Below are 25930 nucleotides of genomic sequence, written 5' to 3'. Positions count from 1 at the left end.
CTTAATAAACATTAACTATTTTACAATTTATTGTTTAATAATAGCAAATATATATTACACTTGCTCTGCGTCAGGTATTGCTGTAAGCACTTTACATGTACTTTATAACTCACTTAAACTTTACAGCGACCCCATAAAGAATGGGTACTGTTACTATCCCCCATTTTATGGAAGAAGAAACTGAGGCAGTTGCAGTTAAGTAAGTTACCTGAGAGTCCTACAGCTATTGAGTGGCAAAGTTAGGAGTCAACTCTAGAAAGTCTGTCTCCAGGGTCTGTATAGTATGCTATATATACTATTTAGCATAGAATGTAAATTTCTCCAGGAGTAGTGTATTAGAAATATAACATTTAAAAATATCTCAGTAATTATTGCTAAACAAGGAGAAGTTGTATAGTGTCTACTTTGGAGAATTTTTAGAAAAGAGTAAATATCCTTTTGTTCTATGACAAAAATTATAGCAGCAGTGATAATAATATCCAAAATTTATGTGGTGCTTACTGCCACATAGTTGTAGACTCTTCAGCTATTAAGTCTGTGTTCTTTCCAAATACCCACTCTCTGAAATCTTCCAAGTTCGTTTTAATTTCAGCCTGTTGGCACTATATAGTGTTTTAGGTACAAAGACAAAGTATAAGGTCTGTCTAAATGAATTTGAGAAGGACAAGAAAAGAAATATACTGTAAAATGACAAATGGAGTAACAATTACTTGCACTATGAACAGAAATACTATAGAGAAAAGTAATAAATTATCCAGAGTGGTCAGCAAAGGAATTACATAGGAAAAATGATACTTACTCAGGGTTTTGAGGAGGAGCTCTTTAGATAAATAGTACAGTATAAGTGTGCCAGGTTAGAAGTACAGGATGTTTGAAATGCTTGGTGAGGTTAAACAACATACTCTGTGTAGAAGAGATACAAGTATTTTGAAAGTTCTGGTATATGAAGTATGGGAGTGTGGGTCTAGTAGTGGGAGGTGAGGCTAGGGATGTAAGAAAGGAGTTCATAAGTGATTGATTGGATCAAGGTCAGCCTCCCTATGTGAAAAGCGTCTTTTGTTACTTTTTAATTAAATGAAATCTCAAGTTCTAGAAATGGTGTATGTATAGAAATGCTGTACAAAGTTATAACTGTGTACACCTGGTCTACTTTACAAAATACAACTCTCCTCCATTCCTTTATCTTCTCTCTTTCACCTTCCTTATTTTGTGAAAATCACTGGTAGCAGAGAATTTTATTTACTGAAATAAAGACGTTGTGTAAATAACTCCACAATTTTGTTACTTAAAATTTCATGTTGAATTCTATTAAAGTGGTATACATATTATCTGTATGAAAATTTTCCTGATGATCAATGCAGGCTTTTCAATAGGAGTGTGAACTAGAGAATGAATGTATAGATAATGCAAAATTCTTGAGGTAGATGAATTGTCAAGGCTCTTCATAAATTATAAATGATATAAATGATAGCAAGTGAGATGATAACTGTCATTTATTTGAAGATGTGAATCTATAGGTTTCTTTTGAATATCAGTTACCACCTTGTTTTTATGTTATTTTAATATATTTTAATGAAACTATAAAATATTACAGTTCATATTAGAAAAAAATTGAAATAACACAGGACAGTAGATAAAAGTAAAATCTTTAACCTGATATCTAAATCCTCAAATCCCTCTCTGTAGAAGTAAATTTCCTGTATTCATATATGAGGATGTATATCACATGTTAATGTAATAATACTCATATTATTTTGAAACATGTTGCCCTCATTCCCCAAATATAACAATGTGGTGTTTTATGTCTATATGCATAGACACTGCACCTAATTTCCCCCTATTGTTAACATCTTACATTAGTATGGTTACATTTGTTAGCATTAATGAATCAAATTGATACATTATTATTAACTAAATTCCATAGTTTATTTAGATTTCCTTAGTTTTTCCTAATGCTTTTTTCTCTTCTATGACCCCATTTAGGCTACCACATTACATTTAGTTATTTTGTCTGTTAGGCACCTCTTGACTGTGGCAGACTTTTCCTTGCTCTTGGTGACTGACAGTTTTGAGGAGTACTGGTTGCTTGCCTCACTATTAGGGGTTTGTGTGATATTTATCTCATAATAAATTGGTTATTTGGAAAAGTCCACAGTGCTGTTTTCGTCACATCATATCAATGGCATATACCATTAGCACAACTTGTGGATGTTATTAACCTTGATCACCTGGCTGAACTAATTTCAGTTTTCTCCACTGTGAAGTTATACCCCTTCCCTCCCACCCCTGCAGCTTTCCATGCTTTGTCCTTTGTAAGGAAGTTACTTTGGAAGGAAACCTACAGCTCAGAAGGGAGGACTTATGTTCCTTCTCCTTAAGAGCAGATCGGCTACATAATTATTTGGATTTCTTCTGCATGAGACATGGTCTTTTCTCCCCCATTTATTAATCTTTTTAGTCATTTTATTGATCGGACTATTCCAGCTTTGGCCTTTGGGAGCTCTTTCCAGTTAGCTTCTGTCTACTTTTGACATACCCTATTCATGTGGGCTTTTGTTTAGTTTTGCTTTTGAGCATGTCTCTACTTTCTGGCATGCAGATTATTTTTAATTTCTTGCTCTAAGCAAATTTCCAATTGTCTTTTAAAGTTTGTTTTCATGTTTATTTATTTTTGAGAGAGAGACTGAGAGACTGAGCACTAGTGGGGGAGGGGCAGAGAGCAAGGGAGACACAGAATCTGAAGCAGCCTCCAGGTTCTGATGGTCATCACAGAGTCCAATGCGGGGCTTGAACTCATGAACCACAAGATCATGACCTGAGCCCAAGTTGGACGCTTAACCAACTAAGCCACCCAAGCACCCCTCCAACTGTCTTTTTGTGTGCACATGCAAAGACATATTTTCATACACATGATTCCTAGAAATGGCATTGCTGAGTTGAATTGGATCTCTGTACATCTCTTTGGGATGTATTATATTAGTGCATTGATTTCCCAAGAAGTTGCAAGAGTTTGGGGTTTTCAGCACAAGTGTATAATAGTTCATATTGAACAATGACCCTGTCCCAATAGATACTTTTCTCAGATTGAATTTTCTTTTCTGGTTTGTTAGGTGAACAATGATAGCTCATTGTTATTTTTATTATAGTTCTTTAATTATGAATGAGGTTAAGCATCTTTATTTTTATTGGCCATTGGTAGGACTTATCAGCCATTTGTTTATGTCCCTTTTAATTTTTTTTTTCATCGGAACGTTAGTATTTTCTTACTGACTTCGGTCATAATTAATGAGTTATTTGTATTTTAAACAAAACAAATTAGGGGCAGCTAGGTGGCTAAGTTAAGTTAAGCATCTGACTTCAGCACAGGTCATGATCTCACAGTTTGTGAGTTCGAGTCCTACATCGCGCTCTGTGCTGATACGGCAGAACCTGCTTTGGATTCTGTTTCTCTCCCTCTCTCTCTCTCCCACCTCTACTCGCACGCACACTCTGTGTCTCTAAAAAAATGAAATTTAAAAACATTAGTCATTTGTCCTATATGAGCAGAAATTTTTTTGCCAAGTTGTCAATTTTTAAAAAATTATAGTTGATATACAACGTGTGATAGTATTTTTCAGTGTACCATAGTGATTTGACAACTACGTACATTACAAAATGCTCACCATGATCAGTGTGTTTACACCTGTCACCATACAGAATTATTAATGATATTATTGACTACATTCCCCATGCTGTATTTTTCATCCTTGTGACTTACTTATTTTATAGTTGAAGTTTGTACCTCTTAACCCCCTTCACCTATCCCCCCATTCCCCTCCCCTCTGGCAACCATCAGTTTGTTTTCTGTATTTAGGAGTCTCTGTTTTGTTTGTTTGTTTTTTCTTTTAGATTCCACATTTATGTGAAAGCATATGATATTTGTCTTTCTTAGTCTGGCTTATTTCACTAGCATAAACTCTCTAGGTCCATCCATGTTGTCACAAATGGCAGGTTTCATTCTTTTTTATTGCTGAGTAATATTCCATTGTGTATATATGCCACATCTTTTTTATCCATTCATCTATTGATGGACACTTATTTTGCTTCCATGTCCTGGCTGTGGTAAATACTGTTGCAGTAAACCTAGGGATGCATATATCTTTTCACATTAGTGTTTCCATTTTTTTCAAGTAAATACCCAGATAGTGAAACTAGATTGTATGGCAGTTCTAGTTTTAATTTTGGGGGGAATCTTCATACTGTTCCACAGTGGTTGCACCAGTCTACATTCCTACCCAGCGGTGCATGAGGTTTCCCTTTTCTCCACATCCTCACCAACACTTGTGCTGTTTCTTGTCTTTTTGATACTAGCCATTCTGACTGGTGTGAGGGTGGTATCTTACTGTGGTTTTGATTTGCATTTCCCTGATGATTAGTGAGATTGAGTGTGTTTTCATGAGCCTATAGGCCATCTCTATGACTTCTTTGGGAAAATATCTATTCAGGTCTTTTGCTCATTTTTAATTGGATTATTTGGGGTGGTTTTGGTGTTGAATTGTATGACTTCTTTATATATTTGGAACATTAACCCCTTTTCAGATCTATCATTTGCAAAGATCTTCTGTCACTCAGTAGATTGCCTTTTTGTTTTGTTGATGGTTCCCTTCACCGTATAAAAGCTTCTTAGTTTAATGTAGTCCCACTTGTTTACTTTTGTTATTGTTGCCCTTGCATGAGGAGATGGAACCAGAAAAATATTGCTAAGGCAGGTATCCAAGAATGTACTGCCTATATTTTCATCTAGGAGTTTTATGGTTTATGTTAGAAAGTGGTCTGGTTTCATTCTTTTACATGTAGCTCTCCGTTTTTCCTAACACCATTTATTGAAGAGATTGTCTTTTCCCCCATTTTATATTCTCACCTCCTTCATTGTAGATTAATTGACCAAGGTAGGTTTAATTCTGAGTTTCCTGGCTTTTCCACTGATCGATGTGTTTGTTTTTGTGTCAGTACCATACTTTTTTATTATGGCTCTGTAGTGTAATTTGAAGTTTGGGATTGTAATACCTCCAGCCTTGCTCTTCTTTATCAAGATTGATTTGGGTATTTGGGATATTTTGTGGTTCCATACAGATGTTAGGATTATCTCTTCTGGTTCTGTGAAAAAATACTCTTGGTATTTTGATAGACATTACATTGAATCTATAGATTGCTTTGGGTAGCATGGACATTTTAACAATGTTAATTCTTCTAGTCCGTGAGCATGGTACATCTTTTTGTTTGTGTTGTCTTCAATGTTTTTAATCATTGTTTTATAGTTTTTAGAGTATAGGTCTTTTACCACCTTGGATAAATTTATTCCTAGGTATTTTCTTCTTTTTGATGCAGGTATAAATGGGATTGTTTTCTTAATTTCTCTTTCTGCTACTTTGTTATTAGTGTGTAGAAATACAGCAGATTTCTGTATATTACTTTTGTACCCTGCAGTGTTACTGAATTCATTAATTAGTTCTAATAGTTTTTGGTGGTTTTGTCCTTTTTTAAAATTTGGCTCTTTTTTTTTTCTTCCAGAAAGTTGTATGAAAGTTTTATGTTTTTATATAATCTTAATGGCATCATTTTCCTTAATAGCTTATAGATATTTTGCCTCCAGGATTGCAAACACACTCATGTTTTCCTCTGGTAGATTTATAGTTGTTATTTTTTTAACTTTTGTAGTTTTGGTATTTATTTTGTGTTATATATAATGTGAGATGAGGATGAAGCTTGCCATTATCTTCTATGCCAGGTACTTGTCTCCCTTTCCCCATTCCCACCCCTCCCAAGGAAAAGAATATTTCCCTTTCCCTAATCGACCCACTTTACTATTAGTGTTATTCCCATCTCTGGCCTACTCTGGCACACCCATTGGAGAAAAGGCATTCATTTTTAAGTTTTTTGTTTTTTGTGTTTTTTGGGGAGGAGGTTTGCTAGTCAAGTTCCCAAACCCAGTTCTGAGGAGAATCCTGGGCTGTCTACTTTGTTGAATGTCTTCTAGTGGGTTCTATGATAAGCCGCTTTGCATTCCATCAAATTTTTAGAATTATAGCATGATTTTGCTTAAAGCTGCAGCCTCAAGTAATTTTGTTTCCTTGACCTCCTTGACCTCAAAAATCATCTGTCTATTTTCCAAATGTTGGATAGAGTTGTCTCAGCTCTTGTTTAGTTGTTAGGTGTGATCAAAGTTTTATCACTTAAATTTATTCCTGACTGAATGGTTTTAGAGTAGAGTTCACAGAAGAGTGATTACCAGCAATTAGAGAGTAGTTTGTTAATTAAAGTGACAAGTAGAAAAACTGAACCACTGAGAGAAATACTCCCTAAATTGTACATCATGTAATATTTTAGAGATTTCTGAATAAGACCCATTTTGTATATTAGCAGAATTCTTTTTAAAAGATATATAACATGGGGCACCTGGGTGACTCCGTCGATTGTGCATCCGACTTCGGCTCAGGTCATGATCTCATGGTTTGTGGGTTCGAGCCCCGCATCAGGTTCTGTGCTGACAGCTCAGATCCTGGGGCCTGCTTCGGATTCTGTGTCTCCCTTTTTCTCTGCCCCTCCCCCACTTGTGCTCTGTCTCTCTCTCTCAAAAATAAATAAAATGTAAAGAAAAAAAAAAAGAAGCAAAATTAAAAAAAATTTGAAAGATATATAACAGTGACTCCTTAGTAAATTTGGGGGAAACCTAGTAATTGTCCTTTGAAATTAGTACTTTCTCATTATGTGAGAGACTGTTTTCAGGCATATCCATTCAAATGATAGTTTTTACATGTTGTATTTTTATATTTGGCTTTTAAAGCTTATAGCTAAGCTGTGAGTATTCAAATATTGTCTAGTAACCTGAAAGAGAGAGACTACATTGAGAAAATGGGAGACCTAGGATATTTTAGAAAATTACAAGTGATAGAAAAGCTGAGTCGTGGTCCTTTCTTCTCAAAATAGTAGCATACCCTGTCCCATGAATTATATTTTTCATGAACCTCCCAATAAAACTACTTTTGGAATGTGAAAATATTAGTCTTTTCTGTACTTGATGTTTCCTACAGATGGGCTTTCCTCAGGGATTATTCCTATGACTATTACATTTAGCAGAATATCTGTCTGTAAGTTTAATAAGAGTATTTAAAGAACATGATATTGTTGAGCCCATTTATTTCAAATCAAGAGCAGTGATAGTGTTATTAGTTGGCTGCTTTGGTTTCCAGCCTTAGGATCCAGTTAGATTAAAAAAAAAAAAAAAAGTGGATGTGATTTTAATACAAGCACAGAACAATGAAATAAAAGGTATTTACAGTGCCTTTAAGTATAACGAGACACCTTCAATGTTTCAGAAAATGAAGACATTCAAAATGACAGTTTTAAATGTATATGGACATTTATACTTCACTTACAAAATGGACAGATGTCCTGTATGGTTCTAAAGAAGTTGCAAGTTTTTGAGAATTAATGGAGTGAATAAACAATATATTTGAGCAAAGAGACAGGTTTATGTTAATCTGCAAAGCAGTAGTCTAAATATAATTTAAATCCCATATTTCTCATAGTGTAGTGAATTAGAACATTCAACCTATAGCAGACGTGGTTTCTTTAATCTTTCTTTGGTGTATTCTGCTTTTTTAATATTAGGAATAAAATACATTGCCTAAAAATGGATACTTATCCGTATGTCAAATGGAGCCTGAACTGTGCCAAGTAGAGTGGAATTATCTTTACTGATCTGAACATAATAGTTCAACTGTAATCTAATATTGCATTAAGTTTCTCATTAACTGCACCTCAATGTAGATTGCCTTTTGAGTTCTCTTCATTACACCTATCATTTATTTTCCAACTGAATTGATGTCAAGTCTTATCTGTCATTCTACATAATAAATTGATACTTTGAGTTTAATCATAGGGTTTTGTATTTATCTTTGTTAAATATTATATTGTAGGTTTCCTGGATATTAGAGTTCTTTAAACTCTTATTTGGTCTTCCATTTTAAGCCATTCTTCTTGGGTTTGTGTCAGTCTTTGGTGATTGTGTTAAAGTCAGAAAATTGTAAATTGCCACATTCATCCCCTGATGTGTTTTATTTGGCTAGTGCATTCTGTTAATATTTTTGTGAATTAGGATGCTTACAGTTAAGTTTTGTACTATCTATCTGATTTATTAACCACTACCCCTTACTACAGTACCCATTTTGGCCTCACACATTTACATTTGTTGCTTAGCCATTGAAGGCGTTTGCTTTTGTGACCCCTAATATACGAAATCATTTTTGAAAATATTGATTGGGACAGGGAAAGGACAGAGCTTATACAACTAGAAACTAGAAACTCTTCTCAAATTTGACATTAATGTTTTCATTTTTTATTCTTCACTTTTGGTATACTGTTTAGCAAATTAGTTAAATTGTAATACAGTGCTATACATATCTTCAGGTCATTCATAAATCATAAATATATGATAATTAACTCTGTCAAATGATTTATTAAAATTAAGAAACCCTGTAATTAGATAATCAGGTTTTTTTTAAAGGATAGTTTTAACACCTGTGTTAGTGACCTTTCTGAAACCCAAAGCTTACCATCACTTGAGTTCTATGTACACATCCCTTTGACACCAGCTGGATGTTCTATTTATGTGTTCCTTTTATTGGACCTCAACTTCACTTGAAGCTTCTTGTCTAAACTTCATCTCTGAAATTAAAAAAAACTTTAATGTTTTTAAATTTATTTTTGAGAGACAGAGCGTGAGTCAGGGAGGGACAGACACAAAGGGAGACACAGAATCTGAAGCAGGCTCCAGGCTCTGAGCTGTCTCAGCCTGACACGGGGCATGAACCCACGAACCACAAGATCATGACCTGAGCCAAAGTTGTACACTTAACCGACTGAGCCTCCCAGGCGCCCTGTGAAATTTTCTTCTCTTAGCCTGCAGTATTACTTTCACTACCTTTAGTTCTGCAAATGACCTTATTTCTTATTTTACAAGAAAGAACGTCCTTAAACATATACTTATTTTACTTACAATTCTCACTAACTTAATTTATTTTAGGCGTACAGGAAAAAAAAATGTGGTATCATTTTTTTCTAACAATGATAGTAGTGAAAATTTAGGGACTGTTTAATTAATTTCAACTTATTTGTTTCTCTGGTTCTCTGTACTCTCATGTTTAGCTAGCCAATATATTTGCCCCTCCCAACCTCCCTTTTCTTTCAGTCCTTATTGCCTAAGCCCTGATGTAGGCCTTGGATTCTTACAGGTTTCTAGAGGCTGACACTGCTTTCACTCTTAACCTTCCTAACTCCCCCTTGCCCCCTTACCATATCCCACTTTGCACAGTGCTGTTTGAGTTAAAGCTGACTTGTAAGACTGTCATCCTAATTCTTAAATAATATTCATTGCCTCTGAGTTTAGTTTATTCACCAAATATTTATTGAGTACCTACTATGTGGTAGGCAATATTCTAGGTGGAAAAGAGCAGTGAGCAAAAGACAGTCTTATTTCTCATTGAGCTTAGTTGGGGGGAAGCAGACAATATAAAGTAAACTATGTGGTTAGAAAACAATAAATATCTTGGGAAAAAATAATATGGGGAAGGTAGGTAGGATTGTGGGGTAGAGGAATTGGGGAGAGTCCAATTAAGGAAAGCCACTCTAAAACAGTAACACTTTAGCACAGATTTGAAGGAGGTGAGGCAAGTGAGGTGTGCATGTATGTCTCGGGGGAGAATATTCTAGGCTGAAGGAGTAATCAGTATAGAGGCCCTGAATGTGAAAGCCTGCCAAATGTGGTCAAGAAATAGCAGGAAGCTGCTGTTGTCACTAGAGATGAGTGAGCAATGGGAACAGCAGTAAAGTAGAGGACAGGAAAATAAGGAAGTATGTGTGGAGGCCTTTGCAGACTACTAAGAATAAATCTGAGTGAGATAGAGTGGAAGAGCTACAATCTAACTTCTGTTTTGTTGATATTAGATTAAAGGGTAAAGATGGAAGCAAGGAGACCCATTTAGGAGGATATTGGCAATAATCTAGGTGAGAAGGGGTAGTGGTGGAGACTAGGGTTGTAGCAGTGAAGATGGTAAGAATTGATTAGATCCTGAATAAATTTTAAAGGTGGAAACATTAATATTTTTTTGGTGTATGTATATGTGTGAGAGAAAGATGGGGGTGGGAAATTAATGATGATTCTAAGGTTTTCAGCCTGAGCAATGTTAAGTGCACAATTTGACATAGTAGTGTGGAGTTAAAAGCAGAGGCCCAGCATATATATGAATTTGGGAGTCATCAGTGTAGAGTAGTATTGAACCTTCGGACTGGATGAAATCATCACGAGAGTGAGCTTACGTTAAGAACAGTGATTGGAGGACTGAGCCCTGGGATCCTCCATTCCTTAAGTGAATGAGCCAGAAATGGAGAGCAAGAAGAGTAGTCTTTGAGGTAAGATGAAAACCAGAAGAGTATAGTGTTTTAGAACCCAAGTAAAGCAGGCATTCGGAAGAAGGGAACATGATCCAACTATGTTAAATAGGGTGCTAAGTCACGTAGAAAGGGAGGGATAAAATGATGACTGAAAATTGGCATTGGATTCAGCAACAAGGAGATTACTGATCTTGAAGAACAATTCTGCTCGAGCAGTGGTGATGAAATCCTACTGGAATAAGTTTCAGAGAGAATGAGAAGAGACTGGTATTGGAGAATGTCAGTTTAGACACCTCTTTGGAGGAATTTTACTGTTATAGGAGGCCAGAAAATATGGTGGTAATTAGTGCAGTTAGAAGGAGTTTTCTTTTTAACAATGGGAGAAATAACAGCAAGTTTGTGTACAGATTGTAATGCTCCCAAAGAGAGAGAAAAATTAATGGAGAGAGATAGGAAAATTGCTGAAGCACTGATTGTGATTAGGAAAAGCAGAATAGTATGTGTGTGTGTATGTGTGTATATATAATTATTATTTTATGTTTAGTAGGGTTTACCTTAAAAAGGAACTTAGTTTAGTTAGAGAAGGGAAGGAAGAGCATATGGAATTAGATGATGTAGATGGGTGCATGTAGTGGTGCAAGCAAGGACATCAGCTGAGGGTGAAATGGAAAGAGGGGTATCGGAAAAAATCAAGTATGGTACTTTGGAAAAGTGAATGGACTAGACAAATACACTATTGCTGGGCCAATTGAATTTCTTGATGATGAATTTAATGTGAGAAACAAACACCACAGTTTTAGCCACATTCAGCAGTTTGGATGCAGGCATGGAATGGATGGAAAGCTGGATTTAACCACGGTTGTGGCTTATTGAACAGATATGACTTGACACACTTTTTCATAAAGGGCCAGATAATAAATATTTTTGGTTTTGCAGGCTAAAGTCTCAGTTATAACTATTCAGCTCTGCCAGTGTAGCCCCAAAGCAGCCATAGACAATACGTACAGGTATGAGCATTGCTTTGCTCCTTAAAACTTTATTTATAAAAACAGGCATCAGGCTTTTGCTGTTGTTTACTGACCCCTGTGTTAGAGAGTGAGGATAATGGTAGACTGTGGAATTTAAGCTGGATATGGAGAGAAGAGAGGAGAAAACGGGAGTGAGCAATAATGCAAAGGTAATAGAGTCAGTGGCATACTGTCTCACTAAACTGTTTCCTGTGCTCCACTGTATTCATTGATCTCATATCTTGTATATAGTTTTCTCTATGCCTTAAGTGCTCCTTTCATACTCAATTTAGATGTCATCTCTTTTATACCTACACCCTTATTACTTCCTTTGCAGTGGCTACTGACATGGAAAATGTCAGTATTACATGAAAAATTTTCAGTAACTGCTGAAAATGGAAAATTTTCACTTCATTTTAGTAGATAACATGATTTCAAATTGGGAAGATTGTGAAAGTTTCTTTACTTACAGATTTTCCCATTCAGTAGCCAATTCTGGATTTGCATGTGATTCTCAACTTTGTTTTCTGCTTCATTTTATCTATCTGCTATTGTTCATATGAAGAGAGTAAGGGTAGCACTCTGTCCCTCTTTCCTACTTTGTACTTAGTTGGAATTCCCTTCTTTCTCTCCACTGATCTTGGATTCGTGTCTTTAGGCTGCTGAGAAAGGATGTTTGAACATATGACCTGCAATAAACTTGTGACTATGGTAACTCGCCTCCTTATAAGTTATTCTTTTTCTTTCAGTTACTTGTAGAAAACAGTGGTTATTCTACTAATTACAGACTATTAGACAACCATAGAACCTTGTAGAGGTTAGAGAAATTTTGAAGAACATTTAGCCCAATTTTTCATATTATAGTTAAGGAACAAAGCCTAGAGAGATTGACTTGCATACATTAGCACAGAGTGAGGGCTGGAAATCTTAGCTCCCAGTTCAGTACTCACTCTACTACAGTGACAGCTTTCCTTATAGGATATGAGGGTACTGGTTCTCAAACTAGAAAATAACGAAATTTTGTGGGGCACTGGGGTGGTTCAGTTGGTTAAGCTTCCGACTCCTGATTTCGGCTCAGGTCATGATCTCTTGGTTCCTGAATTCAAGCCCCATGTTGGGCTCTGAGCTGACAGTGCATGGCCTGCTTAGGATTCTCTATCTCCCTCTCTCTCTCTGCCCCTCCCCTGCTCTCTCTCTCTGTCTCTCTGAAAAATAAATAAATAGACATATTAAAAAAAAGATGAAATTTTGTGACAGGTGATATCCTCTTATAACCAAAATAATAGTTTAAATATAGTTAGGAATCTTAACAGTATTGAAATGGCTATGTTTTTTCCATGAAATTATTAGTAAAAAGGTAGACTTGCTTTTACTATTATGGTTACATTCTGAATTATTTTTGTATAATTAAAATTGAATGCATGAATCTTTTCTTAAAAATCCGAATAAGTGCCTATATAGAGATTTTACTCTAATTTGAATATTTAAAAGACTAGTTTCTAAGTTTGTTTTTTCTGTTTGTTTTTAATAAACTCTTTCAGAAAGATGAAGTCTATCTTAATCTGGTGCTGGACTATGTTCCGGAAACAGTATACAGAGTTGCCAGACACTATAGTCGAGCCAAACAGACGCTCCCTGTGATCTATGTCAAGGTATGTAAAAATGGAACAACTTTCCACTTTAAAAAGTACTTATTATGAAGCAAGAAAAGTACTGGATGTGTTTTAACTATATTATTGCATCTAATGCCAAGGGGGGAAGCTGCAAAGTAGGTATTGCTAGAGTTTTGTTAAATTCTTGTATACTTTTTAAAGTGTGAAACCTTTACCTTTTAAACTTTCATGACTCAGATATTAGAGATAACTTGTCATCTTTCTGACAAGTGAATTTTTCATAGACATTTATGCATTTTAATTTCATTAGCCATAGCACCTTTTTATTTAATTTCTGATACCTTTATTATGCCATAGACCAAAATAGGAGCAAGCATATCATATAAAATTATAAAACATCTATATGTGATCAAATTAAGTATTATATCACCATTTATAGATATGTTGTAACTGTAGCTAAAGTTTAAACTTTCTATAATTTTAAATATGCACAGATGTGCATATTAGGGTGTTACTTAAATTTTAGTACCTAATGTCATCTCATGGAGACACAGAGTGTCACAGACTGGCTAGGAATTTACCCAGCATAATTCTGATTAAAGTTGTGATCGCTAATTAGAAACATTTTTATTGTTATTATCATTATTATTATTAGGTTCAGATCTTTATTTATCTATTTTTAATAATAATTATAATTATTTATTTTATTTTATTTTATTTTATTTTATTTATTTTTTCAATATATGAAATTTATTGTCAAATTGGTTTCAATACAACACCCAGTGCTCATCCCAAAAGGTGCCATCCTCAATACCCATCACCCACCCTCCCTTCCCTCCACCCCCCATCAACCTTCAGTTTGTTCTGTTTTTAAGAGTCTCTTATGCTTTGGCTCTCTCCCACTCTAACGTCTTTTGTTTTTTTCCTTCCCCTCCCCCATGGGTTTCTGTTAAGTTTCTCAGGATCCACATAAGAGTGAAAACATGGTATCTGTCTTTCCCTGTATGGCTTATTTCACTTAGCCTCACACTCTCCAGTTCCATCCACGTTGCTACAAAGGGCCATATTTCATTCTTTCTCATTGCCATGTAGTACTCCATTGTGCATATAAACCACAATTTCTTTATCCATTCATCAGTTGATGGACATTTAGGCTCTTTCCATAATTTGGCTATTGTTCAGAGTGCTGCTATAAACATTGGGGTACAAGTGCCCCTATGCATCAGTACTCCTGTATCCCTTGGGTAAATTCCTAGCAGTGCTATTGCTGGGTCATAGGGTAGGTCTATTTTTAATTTTCTGAGGAACCTCCACACTGCTTTCCAGAGCGGCTGCACCAATTTGCATTCCCACCAACAGTGCAAGAGGGTTCCTGTTTCTCCACATCCTCTCCAGCATCTCTAGTCTCCTGATTTCTTCATTTTGGCCACTCTGACTGGCGTGAGGTGATATCTGAGTGTAGTTTTGATTTGTATTTCCCTGATAGGGAACGACGTTGAGCATCTTTTCATGTGCCTGTTGGCCATCTGGATGTCTTCTTTAGAGAAGTGTCTATTCATGTTTTCTGCCCATTTCTTCACTGGGTTATTTGTTTTTCGGGTGTGGAGTTTGGTGAGCTCTTTATAGATTTTGGATACTAGCCCTTTGTCCGATATGTCATTTGCAAATATCTTTTCCCATTCTGTTGGTTGCCTTTTAGTTTTGTTGGTTGTTTCCTTTGCTGTGCAGAAGCTTTTTATATTCATAAGGTCCCAGTAATTCATTTTTGCTTTTAATTCCCTTGCTTTTGGGGATGTGTCGAGTAAGAGATTGCTACGGCTGAGGTCAGAGAGGTCTTCTCCTGCTTTCTCCTCTAGGGTTTGGATGGTTTCCTGTCTCACATTCAGGTCCTTTATCCATTTTGAGTTTATTTTTGTGAATGGTGTGAGAAAGTGGTCTAGTTTCATTCTTCTGCATGTTGCTGTCCAGTTCTCCCAGCACCATTTGTTAAAGAGACTGTCTTTTTTCCATTGGATGTTCTTTCCTGCTTTGTCAAAGATTAGTTGGCCATACGTTTGTGGGTTTAGTTGTGGGGTTTCTATTCTATTCCATTGGTCTATGTGTCTGTTTTTGTGCCATCAGATCTTTAAAAAAATTTATTGAAGTATGATTTTTTTTTTACCTATGACATTGTGAAAATTAGGAGTTAAGTTTCAAAGTCTAGATATCTAAATATAATTTTTTACATTTTATCCTTTATAGTGATGACTGTAGAAAACAAAATGGCAGTGACTCTAAATATTTTAAGATTGAGTATTTTACTTAATAATTACAATTTTAAACTTTATAGTAATAAAATGGGTACCAAAGCAGGAGTTTGCTAGCTAATTTTGACAAGGAGCCAGGATTCCTGTTGAATTCAGTGCTAAGAATTTAAAACTTAGTTGAGTTTGTGGTTCAATTGATCATAGTAAGAACTAAAAAGACACAGTTTTTGTACTACAAATTTACTTTAGTATTTTATTCTGGTTTTAAAATAGCAAGGCCCTATTCAAGATAACCAGCATAATAGAATATCCCTTTGAAATCCCTAAATCTAGAGTAATCTTTGAACTTCTCAGTTTAGAATGGTGATGGTTTCATTCTACCTGCTCATAGCTCTTATTATTAAATGTGGAGCACTGGCAAATTTATGAAGCAGAAAAAAACCCTAGATTTAGTTCTTGAAGTTAAGATCCAACTGCTTTTGGGCAGTTACCACTCCATTCTCTCCTTAACTTCCATGTTGGTAGCTTCCATATTGGTAAAATTGTACTCCTTTCTTTCCTGCTCACTATATAGCATTATGGGTCTATAAGATGAATTTACCATATGAGAAAACATTTTTGGAACTATAGAATAAAAGTAACAGAAGACCATAAAACTAGATTTAAAAAGTGACACATTGAGAACATTTAATAAGAAGTGCACAGTGGTTCTACCAGTTTTTTTGTTCTAACTCTAATTCAGCAAATAAATGCTAAATGATTGCAGCATAATGTGAAGGTTAATAAAATATTTTATTCCTCCTCTGGTAAGGAGAAAAAAGATTACACAAATAACTATAAAACAGGAAAAAAAAAAGTGTTACAAAAGTGGTTAGATATGTCCTATTCTTTTAAAATGGTAAAATGTCCAAGAGAAGGTTATAGTAATACCTCTATTGAATCTGTCCTCCAAATTTACTTACCTCCTAGCAGATCTCTATTGCTCCATAGCTGAGCCAGTACCTATTTTCCCACCAACGTAAAATGTGCCAAATGATTTTCTTATCCTATATAATGTCTACAAAAATTTTACTTACTTCAGGATCTTTTAGCTCCTCTAAACATTTTTTTATTGAAGGTTTCAAATAGAAATAAAAAAGAAAATGAAATAATGAACCCCCATGCCCCCATTATACAGCTTCAACAATGACTAGTTCATCGCTATTCTTTTCATCGACACCACCGTTTATTCCCTACTTGCTTTATTTTGAAGCAAATCACAGATGTTCTTTTCATCTGTAACTATTTCAGTGTATGTGTGTACATGATAGGGACTTTCTTTTTAAAAACTTAGCTACAATATCATTGTCTTTACCTATACGAATAAATAGTAAATCATCAATATTATTAAATATCTAGTTACTATTTTTATTCCCAAAATGTTATATTGCATATGTTTTTAAGTTTCTTTGTTAGAATTGGGAGCTAAGTAAGGTCCATATAATTGATTTATGTTTTTTTTTTTTTTTTTTTTAATTTTTTTTTCAACGTTTTTTATTGATTTTTGGGACAGAGAGAGACAGAGCATGAACGGGGGAGGGGCAGAGAGAGAGGGAGACACAGAATCGTAAACAGGCTCCAGGCTCCGAGCCATCAGCCCAGAGCCTGACGCGGGGCTCGAACTCACAGACCGCGAGATCGTGACCTGGCTGAAGTCGGACGCTTAACCGACTGCGCCACCCAGGCACCCCTAATTAATTTATGTTTAATGTTTCTTTTTTATAGACTCACTCTCTCTTAAACTTCGTTGTTAAAGAAACTTGGGTCAGTTGACCTGCAGTTTGTTGGTCTGGATTTTGCTGATTGGATTACCGTAGTGTTAATATGTTTCCTGAAAATTGGTGATTAGATATATTTTTGTAAAATTTAAGACTACTTCATATATATTGTTGAGAGCTTTCCTAAGGAAGCACGTAATGTCTGTTTTTTTGTGATGTTGTGGGCATTGATCATTGCCTAAATTCATTAATTTATCAAGGCTTACAAAATGTTGGTATTCTAATATTAGTTCTTTTTAAATTTATAAGCTGGAGTAGTTCTGTAAATAGAAACTTTCCATGTCAGCTCTTTGGTTACCCTCAGATACTACAGTTAATATAAAAAATACAGGATATATATTTGATTATATCCCTTTATGTACCAAAATTTATAATAATTAGTTGGTTCCATAGAATTGGTTCCATAGCATCCCCCAGAGGTGACCAATGAGATATTTTTTGTTGTTGTATGTTTGTTTTAAAATTTCTTGCATGAGTCTTAATTATCTTTGCTAGCTTCTTCACTTTCTGTCACGATAGTGTTCTAGATTCATCTTAAACATTTCTTCCCCAGACTTGGACTCAGCCTTTCCTTCAAGGAGACCTGATTCTTTTAGTGAGAAATGGTGTTTGAGACCATTGTCTGGATGTTAGGAGTGCTAATTGCTACAGGGTTGGTTACTCTTTCTAGGGTTTTTAGTGGATAGAGCTAGAAAATATGTGGATAATTTTTTCAAAGATAGCATGGGATATCTTTTTTTTTTTTTAGCCTCAAAATGAATATATATTGACATTTCTAACTAAATATTGGGGGATGCAACAATCTACATTTGTATTTCCTTTCTCTTACATTAAAAATTCCAGTTTCAATGATAGTATAATTACTTGTTCTGTCCTATACTCTACATACAATATTCTTATAATAATAATACTGACACTACCATCACCAACTGAAAATAATTTAAGATCTCTTTGCAGTTCTTTTTATTCCCATGGTATATTTCATTAGGTATAAACAGTTAAATTTCTTTTTTAAAGAACATTGAATAATTCCTCTCTATGTGATTATATCTCATTAAGCTTTATTTCATTTTACTTTTATTATAGATGGCATTTTAAAAATTTTAAATTGTTACTTTAAATTTTATGTCAAAATTGATATAAAATATTTACATAGTTACAAAGTAAAATCTACAAAACAAGATATAGTCAAATAAGTTTAGCTTTTATCCTTGTTTGTTCTACCCTGTTCTTTCTTTCCCCCAGAGTTAAATATTTAAAATTTTTATGGTCCTACCATAGGTTAATAAATAGGCAAATGTATATAATTATTTTATTCCCCCACCTCCTTTTTATGTAAATGATTATATAATATGTACATTTTATTCTGTCATACTTTTTAAATTAAAAATACATTCTGGGTTGGGGCGCCGGGATGGCTTAGTCAGTTAAGTGACTGACTTCGGCTCAGGTCATGATCTCATGGCTTGTGAGTTCGAGCCCCGTGTCGGGCTCTGTGCTGACAGCTCAGAGCCTGGAGTCTGCTTCAGATTCTGTGTATGCCCCTCCCATGCTCATGCTCTGTCTCTCTCTGTTTCTCGATAATAAATAAACATTAATATATACATATGTGTGTATATATATATATATGTATGTATATATGTATATATACACATATATATAGAGAGAGAGATTCTGGAAATCGCTCTGTATTAATATGGCTATTTCACCTTCCTTTTTTATAGCTGCACATTAGTGTATTATATGGCTATGTTCTAATTTATTAAGCTGGTAACCTATTAGTGGTGTATTGTTTTCAGTTGTTTGTTTTTGTTTTTGCTATTAAGAAATAATGTAGTGAAGAGCCTTGTGCTTTCTATGTTTTTGACAGCATGTATTTGGATGAGGTCTCTGGCATTCTATATTTTAAAAAAGAATATTATTATGCATATTGAAGTTGGCAAACAAAGAAAGATGTAACATTCCCCCTTCCCCCTTGTTGAAAAAAGGATGGTTCTTTTATAAACCACAGACCTTCCAGAGTCTGATTTATTGGCCCTGGACATTGTTCTTTGAGGATACAAATCTATTCTTACATTTCAGAGTCTAAAAAAGATAAAAACGTCTTCTGAAATTGATAATCTGATCTCCTTCACTTATTCCTTCTACCTAGTTTTATAAAAAACTATTTCCATGAAAAATATTGGATTGGAAGATGGAAGTAAAAGTGATAAACCCATATAACTCTTGTCTTCATAGACCTCACCATCTAATAAGGGGTTGTTTAGCATATATGTCACCAAAATGGCAACTACAGTCCTTTGTAATTTTATGACTTCCACTTTTTTCACTTTTTCTGGGGAAGTTGAGTATATTATATTGTATTATTACGTCAGTCCTTTCTTCAGTCTTATACTACGGGTTGCTTTGTAGTTGACAGTGGTTAATATACAAGTTAAGAAGTTTTTGAGTACCTTTCCTTTCTGATGAGCATCATTTATAACTAAGTCGGTTTTAAAATCCAAGTCTGAAACAGATGCTGGGAAAATCATCATTGTGAACTTGACTTTTTTTTTTTTTAATTGGAAAGACATGTTTAAGGATATGGTGTGAGTACACAAGAAAGCTGAGAGCATCTTTGTGAATTATAAAATTGTTATTCTATTATTTGTTTTAAACAGGTTTAATAACACAGAGGAAAGGACATTGGACTGGAGTTAGATTTGATAACATTATAACTGTTCAAACTGTTCATTGGGCTTCAGTTACCACTTCTGTAAAAATGAGGATAAATGAGCATCTCACAGAGTGATTGCAAGAATTAAAAAAACAAAAGGGTGAAACCTCTTGGTTTGACAGTACCTACAAATAAATCTTGAATTTAAAAATGTGTTGAATACCTCCTGAGTTTCTAAGTTTGTCATTCTAGTTTTTACTTAGTGATCAAGCTATTTAATGGTTACATTTTCCACTTTTATTTAATAGAATAAAAATATAACAAAATATGGAAATCACTATTAAAGAAGTGTACTTAGCCCAAGCCAATATAGAATATTTAGTAACTGATTTGGATTAATTGCTTAACCTCTGTGCCTCAGTTATTTTATATGTAAAATACAAATAGCAGTACCTTTTTAGATAAAGGTTAAATGAAAACACAGGCAAAGCATTTAGAATAGTGCCTGGCACATGATAAGTTATTTTTCTTGTTATTGCTGTCTTAATAGGCGTCTAGATTTTTTTTTTTAATAAATCTAGAGAAGGCCTCTCCATTTTTTTTATAAATAAACTTTTACAGAGTCAAAAAAACGAAAGATATGAAATTGCATATTTCATTCTTTATCTTTTCAAAAGATAAAGTGAGGAGAATGAATATAATGAGTAGATCTTTCAGATCAATGAATATAGTAAAAAGACCCCTCAACCTCATTTAAGCTCTAAGCATTTTTGACAAGAAAACCTTTTTTCCCACTGATTATTGCTGACCTAGACATTAGTGCCCTGACACAGAGTTTGTAAGTTCTCTCCTTTAGTAAACAAATGCCTGTGAACTCAGTTTCTTCTTGGAGCTCATTTTCTTAATGGTAGTAAATAAACTTTTAGGGGTGCCTGGGTGGTTCAGTTGGTTTAGTGTCCGACTTTGGCTCAGGTCATGATCTGCCACTTCATGGGTTTGGGCCCCACATCGGGCTCTGTGCTGACAGCTCAGAGCCTGGAGCCTGCTTCAGATTCTGTTTCTCCTTCTCTCTGCCCCTCCCCTGCTTGCATTCATATTCTCTCCCTCCCTTCTCCCTCCCTCTCTCTCCCTCTCTCTCTGTCAAAAAATAAATATATAAACATTAAACTTTTTTTTTTTTAAATAAACCTTTAGAATCCTGAGAGTAAGCTTTAGGACTTGAAGATGGATTCTGTGAACAATAATACTGTGGTAGAATTAGGAAGCTTTTAAAAAGTTATATGGATACCTAAGTTCCTTAATTCTAACTTTGGGACAAAATGCAGACCTTACCTATACATTTTGCAGCATGCTTCATTAAAAAAATTTTTAATTTTTATTTATTTTTGAAAGAGACAGAATACGAGTGGGAAAGGGGCAGAGAGGGAGACACAGAATCTAAAAAGTAGGCTCCAGGCTCCGAGCTGTCAGCCCAGAGCTTGATGTGAGGCTCAAACTCATGAACCACAAGATCATGACCTGAGCTGAAGTTGGACCCTACACCGACTGACCCCCTGGGCACCCCAACAACATGCTTCATTTTAAAGATGGCTTAAACTTTTCCAGCTTTAGTTCAGTATTAACATTAATGATGTACTGAAAGTCAGTTGTAGTTTTTTTTTTTTTTTTTTTTTTTAACGTTTATTTATTTTTGAGACAGAGAGAGACAGAGCATGAACGGGGGAGGGTCAGAGAGAGGGAGACACAGAATCTGAAGCAGGCTCCAGGCTCTGAGCTGTCAGCACAGAGCCCGACGCGGGGCTCGAACTCACAGACCGCGAGATCATGACCTGAGCCGAAGTCGGGCGCTTAACCAACTGAGCCACCCAGGCGCCCCAGTTGTAGTTTTCATCAATGCCTTTGAAGGAAAGTAGGTCTCATGTTAACTTCAAGAAACTGAGTCATACCAGTAGCCTCCTTAGGTGATGCCTTATATCAGTGCTTTATCTGACCTTTGACTGTTGATGTTGTTGTTTTAACCAAGATACTGGTGTCCTTGATTTGAATCATTTCAAAAATTCTTTCCATGATGTAGAGGTAACTTTGAGGTAGAGGTCAGAAGGTAAGTAGTCAGAAAAATTTAAACACCAGCCTTGGGATAAACAGAAGTTTAAGAACTCATTTTCTTCATGAAGTACCTCTTTTCCCCAGCCAAGAGTCTGAGTCTTTCGTCCATGCAGACTCAGTTCCTCAGTGTATTTTTTTGTAATAGAATTGAAATAAATATTCTTTAATTTGATGTCAGTAGTCAGCTAGGATCTGTTCTAAATGGTATTTTTTTTTCTAATTTTATTTTTGAGAGAGGGAGAGAGTGCGAGTGGGGGAGGGGCAGAGAGAGAGGGAAACACCAAATCCAAAGAGGCTCTAGGCTTCGAGCTGTCAGCACAGAGCCCAACGAGGGACTTGAACCTACAAACCATGAGATCATGACCTGAGCCAAAGTCAGACACTTAACTAACTGAGCCACCCAGGCATCCCATTAAATGGCATTTTAAAGTCTACTTATTTCTGAAGGATATTACGGGAAGAGTGCTATGCTGTTATAACGGAGTTACTGATGTCTTGATAGGACATCAACTATAAATTTTCTCAGTTGACATGTGAGTTTTCTCAGGCCCCTGTATCAATAACCTGTATGGCTGACATCTCAGAAAAATGTTATTCTGAAGGTGAAATTGTACATACTTGTAAAGAATGATGGACTTAAAAAAACCAGAAGACTTGGCTTCTGGTCTAATCATTGTTGTCATCATTGATTTGGAATACCTCTCGGGCTTTTCTGTTTTGTTTGTTTTTTGTTTTTTTTTAAAGAAGCCCATCTTAGCGGGCTTAAGGCAAGATGTCAATAAAATAAAAAATTATAAAGCACATTGTAACATTTCCTTTTTTAAATTATTAAAGGATGGTGCAAATATGGCATGGTTAATGCAACTGCAATTAGCTAATATAGAAATGACATGAAACTCTTAAAAGATTGAATGCTGTTCTCTTTTGAAAATCTGTTGCTTTATTTATTTACTGCTTAAGGATTCTGATTTGTTTGGGGCCGAAAGTCTTCAATTAATTTTTACTGTTTATTCCAGTTGTATATGTATCAGCTGTTCCGAAGTTTAGCCTATATCCATTCCTTTGGAATATGCCATCGGGATATTAAACCACAGAACCTCTTGTTGGATCCTGATACAGCTGTCTTAAAACTCTGTGACTTTGGAAGGTAAGCTAGCTCTCTTTTCTTCTTTCTTTCACTCCTCCCCTACCTCACCCTACCTCACCCTACCGCCCCATATGCTCTTTTAAAAATATATGCCTTTTACAGTGTCAGTCTAACAATACCATAGTCCTTATTCAGGGAGTATAAACTAGTACAGGTTCTTGTGAGAATAGCTTTGGTAAATTTTGTTATAATTATAAATGTGTATAGTCTTTCATCCAGCAATTTAATTCCTAGGAATTATTCCTTTAGAAATACTTTAAAATAGTGTATATACAGGGATTTTTATTATAACATTGTTTATAAATGTCAGTAGGAAAATGACCAGATAAATTCAAGAATATACACATAAAATGTAATACATACAACTGTAAAAGATAATGAGGTAGCTGTCTGAATTTAAAAGGAATGATGTCTAAGAAATACTAAATTGAAAAGGCAAGGTCAAAACTATATACAGTATGTTCCTTTTTGTGTTTTAAAAACACACATAGTATAGCCACGTGTATACAGGTATATGATTATTTCTGGAATGATACATAATAAAACCACAACATTGGTTGCCCCTTAAGAAGGGAAACTGGGAGTATAGTATAGTTGTTTTTTCATTGATGGTACTTCTGTATCGTTTGAATTTTTTATTGTGTTTATATTCCTTTCTCAATAATAATAAATTTTTAAAAATATTATCATTCATTACTGCATTTTTTTCCACTTCAGTGTTAACCTTAGTAGCAGTGGTTTCTTCCTTTTCCTCTTTAAATGAGTCTCTTATTCTCCTTTTCTGCAAATTCTAGTGCACTTTGTTTTCTTAAACTAATTCCTTGGTAATAATATATTGTGTAATAAAACTTCATCCTTTTTATTTTCATAGTGTTCCACATCTTGTACCTCTTTGATCTACCTCTCAACATGAAACCAAACTTATATATTCATATAACTTAGTTAACCTTCTTCCCCCTAGATTAGTTTCTCTCCTCTCAATCCCTAAGACATTGCAACATAACTTGAATTCTCTCCAATTTTTTCATCCTCACAAATTCTTACTTTTCAGCTTTTCATAGATAGTGACCTACACCTCCTAATATCTCTGTTCCCACCTCTTTGTAATAGTTTTGTATTAACTTACAGTTTAAATTTTAGGTTTAATATAAGATATATTTTCCACAGGCTGTCTCTTAAGAGTGTCTTTAAAAAACAAGCACATCTGCTCTGTCAGGAATTCATTCTTAGTCTCACAAGGGTGTGCTCCTTCATACCATCCCCTTTTTACAGTTCACTGATTTCAGACACCTATTGTGGGATTCAGCTCATTTTGCAGGCTATAACTCTTCCCTAAACTATCAGAAAGGCTGAAGGATATTAAATCAAAACTGTTATCTGATGATGGAAACAAAGCACTACTGCTTAATATCTATCTGTAGGACAAACTGTGGAGATCAGTTGAGTATTACTGCCAGAGGGTGTCTTCTGCACTGACAGTGACTGATTACTATGAAGAGACTGTGAGACATCAAGCTCAGTGAAGTTTCTGTTCTCGCTATAGTGTCAGAACACTGTTGCTATGGACCTTTTTATTGGGATATAGAAGTTGTTTTGTTCTAATCTATTTGGAATAGGGATTTCACTTGTATGGTAATAGGTCATTTTTAATAGCTCTGATAAGTAACGAAACTGCCTGTTTTGTTTTTAATAGTTGGTTTGGGCAACTAGAGTTTTCCATACACTTTAGATTCTTAGTGCCAGGTTGATGGTGACTTGAACAAAGCAGTATTACTCTCTTTCAGTAATTCTTTACTGGATGAAATAAGGCCTGGAAATAGGTTGAAGAGTTGGACTTTCTCAGAACTATTTGTAGTCACTGCATTGGATCCTCTTATCCTTCAAAGGGCAGGAAGTAACAAACAGCCTCACCTGAAGGAGAGAAGGTAGCTTCATCAAGTATTGAGGAAACCTACAGGGTTTCCGATATTACCTTCTTATAGTGAATTTTCTGACTATATAATAGGTATCTATCTTGTTAATAAAAAGAATCCTTTTTTTTTTAAATTTAGAAAAGTTTTATCAGTTGAGCTGAAAAGGTGTCTTAATTTTCACGCAGCCTAAAAACAAGGATTGATATTATTAATTTATGAAATTGTTGCTCTGTGTCAGTACTGGGGGAGAATATTAAAAAATATACTGCCTCCCACCTTCAAAAATTGTAATGAAGAAAGAACAGGTTAAGGTAAGAGTTACCATTGACCAGAAATAAATGGAAGAAAAGAAAAATCCAAACTTTGAAACCTTTATGACTATTTTCATTTGTCTCTTCTCTGTTTTCCTACACCATTACCTCAAAGTTTTCCCTTTCTTTGTTACTTACATTCTTAGTATTTTGATTTTGTTGTGTTTGTATTTATTGCCTCTATCTTTGCTGTCATCATATGCCAAAGTAGTCAGCTTCTACAGGTGTTTATTTCAGTGTATCTTCAAATGATCTTGAGAGACATCTCAAAAGAAACTAATTTTAATTTACTTTAATATTTAAAATACATGCCACAAAGTATTTTGGAAGGAAAGTTGGAGTAGAGAACATGTAACTAAACTTCAGACAGCAGAGTTAGAATTTAGAGACCGTGAATCATCTGTGTCCAAAAGTAGAGGGCCTGTATTCTTTATTGGGTAATGTATGTTTAGACAATTAATAAAGGGACCTACATAGTGGAAAAATAAAGTAGATTGGGGTCTGTAAGCCTTGGGATAGTCACTCCGAGGCAGAAGCCAAAGTAAAAGAGTGATCAATTTCTGCCAGAAATATATTGGAGAAGTATTCACTCTTATAATCCGTTATTATGCTTTTAGTGGGTGGAGGTACTTCTTTTTCTGCCCTTCCTTTGTATTTTAGAGGTAGTATTCAAGGAAAAGAGG

At 35.0% G+C, this 25930-nt stretch overlaps 1 protein-coding gene across 3 annotated transcripts in view; it reads left to right on the top strand.

The window, feature by feature from the left end:
* GSK3B (glycogen synthase kinase 3 beta) overlaps window positions 1-25930 on the top strand; it is a 193846-nt gene that overhangs the window by 93130 nt on the left and 74786 nt on the right. For all 3 annotated transcript variants that reach the window (XM_019448478.2, XM_019448477.2, XM_019448479.2), the window contains exons 4-5: window positions 12980-13090; window positions 22893-23023. In XM_019448478.2, coding sequence (XP_019304023.1) covers window positions 12980-13090; window positions 22893-23023 — 242 coding nt within the window. The remainder of the gene's footprint in view (window positions 1-12979; window positions 13091-22892; window positions 23024-25930) is intronic.

Source organism: Panthera pardus, unplaced genomic scaffold, assembly GCF_024362965.1.
Source record: "Panthera pardus isolate Hobbes unplaced genomic scaffold, ASM2436296v1 HiC_scaffold_16, whole genome shotgun sequence".
Lineage (NCBI taxonomy): Eukaryota > Metazoa > Chordata > Mammalia > Carnivora > Felidae > Panthera > Panthera pardus.
This window is presented reverse-complemented; position numbering and strand designations above follow the sequence as displayed.